This window comes from Dreissena polymorpha, chromosome 1, assembly GCF_020536995.1.
Source record: "Dreissena polymorpha isolate Duluth1 chromosome 1, UMN_Dpol_1.0, whole genome shotgun sequence".
Classification (NCBI taxonomy): domain Eukaryota; kingdom Metazoa; phylum Mollusca; class Bivalvia; order Myida; family Dreissenidae; genus Dreissena; species Dreissena polymorpha.
Window position 1 is genome coordinate 79,764,091 of NC_068355.1, and position 7,907 is coordinate 79,771,997.

The 7,907-nt window shown below is 46.8% G+C and overlaps 1 protein-coding gene across 1 annotated transcript; it reads left to right on the forward strand.

Annotated features, from left to right (window-relative positions):
- Window positions 1-5,355: 5,355 nt before the first annotated feature.
- Window positions 5,356-7,504, forward strand: LOC127832417 (ice-structuring glycoprotein-like). Its single transcript, XM_052357918.1, has 4 exons — window positions 5,356-5,899; window positions 5,944-6,168; window positions 6,226-6,649; window positions 6,727-7,504. Exons 1-4 carry the CDS (start codon window positions 5,356-5,358, stop codon window positions 7,502-7,504), a joined length of 1,971 nt encoding a protein of 656 aa, XP_052213878.1.
- Window positions 7,505-7,907: the final 403 nt, after the last annotated feature.

The following is a 7,907-nucleotide window of genomic DNA, read 5'->3' on the forward strand; positions in this document are numbered from 1 at the left end:
ATTATATTTCCAATTTCTTGTTTGTTTGCATGCATTCAAATCTAGTACTTATAAGTATTTTCGATCAGTAAATGTTACTTTGTTTATTTAATAGAACAAAAGCTGTCACCATATGATGACTTATGCCCCCTATAAACGCTTGATAGAAGTTATGAGCTTTTTTCGAAACCTAAACGCAGATTTCGAAACCTAAACATGGACCCTAAGTTTAAGGTCACGGTCACAGTGGTCAAAATTTGTGTGCGTATGAAAAGGCCTTGTACATATACACATGCATACCAAATATGAAAGTTATATCTCAAGGGACATAGAAGTAATGAGCATTTTTCGAAACCTAAACGCAGACTTCGAAACATAAACATGGACCCTAAGTTCAACGTCAAGGTCATAGGGGTCAACATTTTTGTGCGTATGGAAAGGCCTTGTCCATATACACATGCATACCAAATATGAAGGTTATATCTCAAGGGACATAGAAGTTATGAGCATTTTTCGAAACCTAAACACAGATTTCGAAACCTAAACGCGGACCCTAAGTTCAACATCAAGATCACAGGGGTCAAAATTTGTGTGCGTATGATAAGGCCTTGTCCATATACACATGCATACCAAACATGAAGGTTACATTTCAAGGGACATAGTAGTTATGAGCATTTTTCGAAACCTAAACGCAAAGTGTGACGGAAAGACGGACGGACAGTCCGATCACTATATGCCCTCCTACCGGGGGCATAAAAAAGAGATATAAGCACATGCTGTTTATTTTTCCTGACAGTATGTCCGGTATCCAAACTTCCCGCTAGTGCTGCAACAATATACCGGTATATCGGTATATATCGCAATACGCAATCCGCATATTGTATTGCGATACGATTTTTGTCATACCGGTACGAAAATTTTACAAACATGCATCTACATTTCGTTCAGAAAAGCCATCCAAAATAATGATATCAAGGTAAACAAAACAAAGCGGTATTTTGTAAAAATAAATTGTTACGTAAAAATGGCATTCTAAAAAGTCTATTATACAGAGTAGCGTTGTTACATGGGAGCATTCATTCTATGCTTTTAAACGAATTATCGTTGAATTAATTACGCCCAACTAAATGTTTCGTTCGATTCTGAAATGAGCATTATTAAATTTGTAATCCGAATTTCGGAAACACGCTTCCGAAATGTAATTCTAACGCGACAATAAAAAAGTGCTTTATTCTTTTTCTCAATAAAGAGAGCGGTAAAATTATACAGACATGTAGAACATCGCGTGCAAAGTGTGGGTGTATTTGTGTTATATAAAACGGGAACATCACGTCAGGCGATTTACGCCTGTTCAGTGGGAAAAAAAACGCCCGATTGGAAGTTATTTCATCACATCTTTAAATAGTACAAGTGCCAAAATGTATTTGATATTTAAGAAAATTGGTGAATGTTTGTGTTTTGTGTTATTCTTGAGCATTTTTATAGTAAACATTTACCAGAATTTGCTTTAAAACTGGAATATACGGGATTATTGGGTAATTGGCGAGTTATAATTCTGGTACAAGTAAGCAATATATTGCGATATATTGCAATACGGGTTTTTGAGCTGACAATATATTGCAATACGCTTTTTGGCGTATTGTTGCAGCACTACTTCCCGCTGTTACAAACGAAAGAAAATGGCCCGCTCACTGTCGGCTCTGTGGTGACATATACTTGCAACGACAGTTTTGCTCCTGCCGCAGGAAGAAACATGAGTTATTCATGTAACGAAATAGGGGAATGGATTGATGAAGATCAGATGAAAAGTACATGCATTGTTGGGAAGATCATGGCTTAAGAAATTAAAACTGGATTGGCCATCTATCAACAATCTACATTTACAGGGGCTTTTATGAGAGATGGGAACATTATGCCGCAGGCAGATTTTGCCGTGGTGAAGAGGCTGTGAGAAGAAACAATGGATTTGTGGTTCAAAGCACAGCGCCATGTATGGTAACAGGCAGAAGATCAAGTTCTATTGTCACGCCAGCTGGACGTGGACACGATGGTGCGGATACAGATGCTCACAACACACAGCTCGTGCAGATGCAGTCCCTGGTCCGCCAGCTCCAGGTCATTGTTAACCAGTTCCAACAGGTTCAAGCTGGCCAATCAGTGCATGTCCCTATGGTCCAGGCTGAGGTTCCCACAACGCAGACCACCCTGTCTACCACCAGTGAGCCTTGCACTCCGGAGGTCAACAGGGATCGGTGATTGAGCATGTCACTGCCTGTGACAACAGTTACACCAGCTCAGGCCGCCACAACACTAGTCACACAAGCCACGCAAGCTACACAAGGCCAGGCCACCTCAACACCAGGCACACCAGCCATGCCAGCCACGCCAGCTACACCAGCCATACAAGCTACACAAGGCAAGGCCACCTCAACACTAGCCATGCCAGTCACACAAGCCATGCAAGCTACACAAGGTCAGGCCACCTCATCACCAGCCACGCTAGTCACACAAGCTACACAAGGCCAGGCCACCTCAACACCAGGCACACCAGCTACACAAGGTGAGGCCGCCTCAACACCAGGCACACCAGCCATGCCAGCTACACCAGGCAGGCAAGCTAAACAAGGCCAGGCCACCACAACACCAGCCACGCTAGTCACACAAGCCACGCAAGCTACACAAGGTCAGGCCGCCTCAACACCAGCCACGCTAGTCACACAAGCAGCGCAAGCTACACAAGGTCAGGCCACCTCAACACCAGCCACGCTAGTCACACAAGCCACGCAATGTCAGGCCATCTCAACACCAGCCACGCTAGTCACACAAGCCACGCAAGCTACACAAGGTGAGGCCGCCTCAACACCAGCCACGCTAGTCACACAAGCCACGCAAGCTACACAAGGTCAGGCCGCCTCAACACCAGCCACGCTAGTCACACAAGCCACGCAAGCTACACAATGCCAGGCCGCCTCAACACCAGCCACTATTTAAGGATAAATTGAAGTACCCTACAGTGACCAAGATTGCAATGGCAATATTGTGTTGCACAATAAAAGATGGTTATGTTTGGAACAGAACTCCAATCTTCTAGACTCAAAACCAAACTTACCGTACTTTGAAGGACCAATGTACGGACGTTGCAGAAGGAATAGATTTATACAACAATATTTCAAGTAATATGATTGAGTTTTTAACAGGATTTTCAACAAAATAGTTATTTGTAAATCCCTATGGAACAATTGCTATCGCAATAATGAAGGCTTGACTGGCTATCTTAAACTTGTGCTCATCTCCTGTCTGGAGGAATGAAAGCCAAAAATGATCTGCTGGAGAAAGTTTTATTGGATATTTTTTTATACTTCTGTAATGTACCATATATTAATTTATTTAGTTGATTCCTTGATTTGACAATACACATTTCTGTTCTCTTTACTTTGTTTATTTTGTAAGTTAAAACAGCAAATAAGACATGTGTTTAGGTGTATATTTTAGTTTTGCAGAAAGTAAACAGCCCGCTCACTGTCGGCTCTGTGGTGACCTATACTTGCAACAACGGCTTTGCTCCTGACGCGGGAGAAAACATGAGTTATTCATGTAACCAAATAGGGGAATGGATTGGGAACGCCGCTTGTTCACCAAGTAAGCATTACTGCTTGTTATTTGACATAATTATCTTATATGATGTTTAGTACATGCCATTCGTTTTCTAAAACAGATACATATTGCATTCAACAATTACGTAAGAGATTCTGCAATTTCATTCCTATATTGATTTAAGATCCGAAGGCAGCGACAACTGGGTGCTATAACAAAAACAATCAAACTTATTTAATATGTATATATCATGTAGTTTTATTAGAAATATACATAAACACAACAATGACGTTACATTGACAAAGATTCGTTTTTTTTTCAAATGAAGGTTTTAATTTTCAACCGAGATATGAAATAGTGGACTCAATATTTTCCTTTTCTCATTATATTTCCAATTTCTTGTTTGTTTGCATGCATTCAAATCTAGTACTTATAAGTATTTTTGATCAGTAAATGTTAATAAGTTTATTTAATAGAACAAGAGCTGTCACCATATGATGACTTATGCCCCCTATAAACGCTTGATAGAAGTTATGAGCTTTTTTCGAAACCTCAACGCAGATTTCGAAACCTAAACATGGACCCTAAGTTTAAGGTCAAGGTCACAGGGGTCAAAATTTGTGTGCGTATGGAAAGGCCTTGTACATATACATATGCATACCAAATATGAAAGTTATATCTCAAGGGACATAGAAGTAATGAGCATTTTTCGAAACCTAAACGCAGACTTCGAAACATAAACATGGACCCTAAGTTCAACGTCAAGGTCAGAAGGGTCAACATTTTTGTGCGTATGGAAAGGCCTTGTCCATATACACATGCATACCAAATATGGAGGTTATATCTCAAGGGACATAGAAGTAATGAGCATTTTTCGAAACGTAAACACAGATTTCGAAACCTAAACGCGGACCCTTAGTTCAATGTCAAGATCACAGGGGTCAAAATTTGTGTGCGTATGATAAGGCCTTGTCCATATACACATGCATACCAAATATAAAGGTTACATCTCAAGGGACATAGAAGTCATGAGCATTTTTCGAAACCTAAACACAAAGTGTGACGGAAAGATGGACGGACAGTCCGATCACTATATGCCCTCCTACCGGGGGCATAAAAAAAGAGATATAAGCACATGTTGTTTATTTTTCCTGACAGTATGTCCGGTATCCAAACTTCCCGCTGTTACAAACGAAAGTAAATTGCCCGCTCACTGTCGGCTCTGTGGTGACATATACTTGCAATGACGGTTTTGCTCCTGCCGCAGGAGGAAACATGAGTTATTCATGTAACGAAATAGGGGAATGGATTGATGAAGATCAGATGAAAAGTACTTGCATTGTTCGGAAGATCATGGCTTAAGGAGTTAAAACTGAATTGGCCATCTATCAAAAATCTACATTTACAGGGGCTTTTTTGAGAGATGGGAACATTATGCCGGAGGCAGATTTTGCGGTGGTGAAGAGGCTGTGAGAAGAAACAATGGATTTGTGGTTCAAAGCACAGCGCCATGTGTTGGTAACAGGCAGAAGAAGTTCTAGTGTCACGCCAGCTGGACGTGGACACGTTGGTGCGGATACAGATGCTCACAACACACAGCTCGTGCAGATGCAGTCCCTGGTCCGCCAGCTCCAGGTCATTGTTAACCAGTTCCAACAGGTTCAAGCTGGCCAATCAGTGCATGTCCCTATGGTCCAGGCTGAGGTTCCCACAACGCAGACCACCCTGTCTACCACCAGTGAGCCTTCCCTTCCAGAGATCAACAGGGATCACTGATTGGGAATGTCACTGCCTGTGACAACAGTTACACCAGCTCAGGCCGCCACAACACTAGTCACACAAGCCATGCAAGCTACACAAGGCCAGGCCACCTCAACACCAGGCACACCAGCCATGCCAGCCACGCCAGCTACACCAGCCATACAAGCTACACAAGGCAAGGCCACCACAACATCAGCCACGCTAGTCACACAAGCCACTCAAGCTACACAAGGTCAGGCCGCCTCAACACCAGCCACGCTAGTCACACAAGCAGCTCAAGCTACACAAGGTGAGGCTGCCTCAACACCAGGCACACCAGCCATGCCAGCTACACCAGGCAGGCAAGCTAAACAAGGCCAGGTCACCACAACATCAGCCACGCTAGTCATACAAGCCACTCAAGCTACACAAGGTCAGGCCACCTCAACACCAGCCACGCTAGTCACACAAGCCACGCAAGCTACACAATGTCAGGCCATCTCAACACCAGCCACGCTAGTCACACAAGCCACGCAAGCTACACAAGGTGAGGCCGCCTCAACACCAGCCACGCCAGCTACACAAGGTGAGGCTGCCTAAATACCAACCACACTATCCATGCACAAGCAGCGCAAGCTACACAAGGTCAGGCTGCCTCAACACCAGCCACGCCAGCTACACAAGGTCAGGCCACCTCGACACCAGCCACACTAGTCACACAAGCCACACAAGCTACACAAGGCCAGGCCACCTCAACACCAGCCAGGCTAGTCACACAAGCCACGCAAGCTACACAAGGCCAGGCTGCCTCAACACCAGCCACGCTAGTCACACAAGCCACGCAAGCTACACAAGGTTAGGCCGCCTAAACGCCAGCCACGCTAGTCACACAAGCAGCGCAAGCTACACAAGGTCAGGCTGCCTCAACACCAGCCACGCCAGCTACACAAGGCCAGGCCACCTCAACACCAGCCACACTAGTCACACAAGCCACGCAAGCTACACAAGGGCAGGCTGCCTCAACACCAGCTACGCTAGTCACACAAGCCATGCAAGCTACACAAGTTCAGGCCGCCTCAACACCAGCCATGCCAGTCACACAAGCCACGCAAGCTTCACAAGGCCAGGCCGCCTCAACACCAGCCACGCTAGTCACACAAGCCATACAAGCTACACAAGGTCAGGCTGCCTCAACACCAGCCACGCCAGCTACACAAGGTCAGGCCACCTCGTCACCACCCACGCTAGTCACACAAGCCACGCAAGCTACACAAGGCCAGGCCACCTCAACACCAGCCAGGCTGTCACACAAGCCACGCAAGCTACACAAGGCCAGGTTGCCTCAACACCAGCTACGCTAGTCACACAAGCCATGCAAGCTACATAAGGTTAGGCCGACTAAACGCCAGCCAGGCTAGTCACACAAGCAGCGCAAGCTACACAAGGCCAGGCCGCCTCAACACCAGCCACGCTAGTCACACAAGCCATACAAGCTACACAAGGTCAGGCCGCCTCAACACCAGCCACGCTAGTCACACAAGCCACGCAAGCTAAACAAGGCCAGGCCGCCTCAACACCAGGCACACTAGCTACACAAGGTGAGGCTGCCTCGACACCAGGCACACCAGCCATGCCAGCTACACCAGGCACGCAAGCTACACAAGGCCAGGCCACCTCAACACAAGCCACGCTAGTCACACAAGCCACGCAAGCTACACAAGGTCAAGCCGCCTCAACATCAGCCATGCCAGCTACACAAGGTGAGGCCGCCTCAACACCAGGCACACCAGCCACGCCAGCTACACTAGCCAGGCAAGGTACACAAAGCCAGGCCGCCTCAACACCAGCCACCCTAGTGACACAAGCCACGCAAGCTACACAAGGTCAGGCCGCCTCAACACCAGCCACGCTAGTCACACAAGCCACGCAAGCTACACAAGGTCAGGCCGCCTCAACACCAGCCACGCTAGTCACACAAGCTACACAAGGTCAGGCCCCTTCAACACCAGCCACGCTAGTCACACAAGCAACGCAAGCTACACAAGACCAGGCCGCCTCAACACCAGCCACGCTAGTCACACAAGCCACGCAAGCTACACAAGGTCAGGACGCCAAAAAACACCAGCCATGCCAGTCACACAAGCCACGCAAGCTACACAAGGCCAGGCTGCCTCAACACCAGCTACGCTAGTCACACAAGCCATGCAAGCTACACAAGTTCAGGCCGCCTCAACACCAGCCATGCCAGTCACACAAGCTACACAAGGCCAGGCCGCTTCAACACCAGCCAGGCTAGTCACACAAGCCATACAAGCTACACAAGGTCAGGCCGCCTCAACACCAGCCACGCTAGTCACACAAGCCACGCAAGCTAAACAAGGCCAGGCCGCCTCAACACCAGGCACACTAGCTACACAAGGTGAGGCCGCCTCGACACCAGGCACACCAGCCATGCCAGCTACACCAGGCACGCAAGCTACACAAGGCCAGGCCAACTCAACACAAGCCACGCTAGTCACACAAGCCACGCAAGCTACACAAGGTCAAGCCGCCTCAATATCAGCCATGCCAGCTACACATGGTGAGGCCACCTC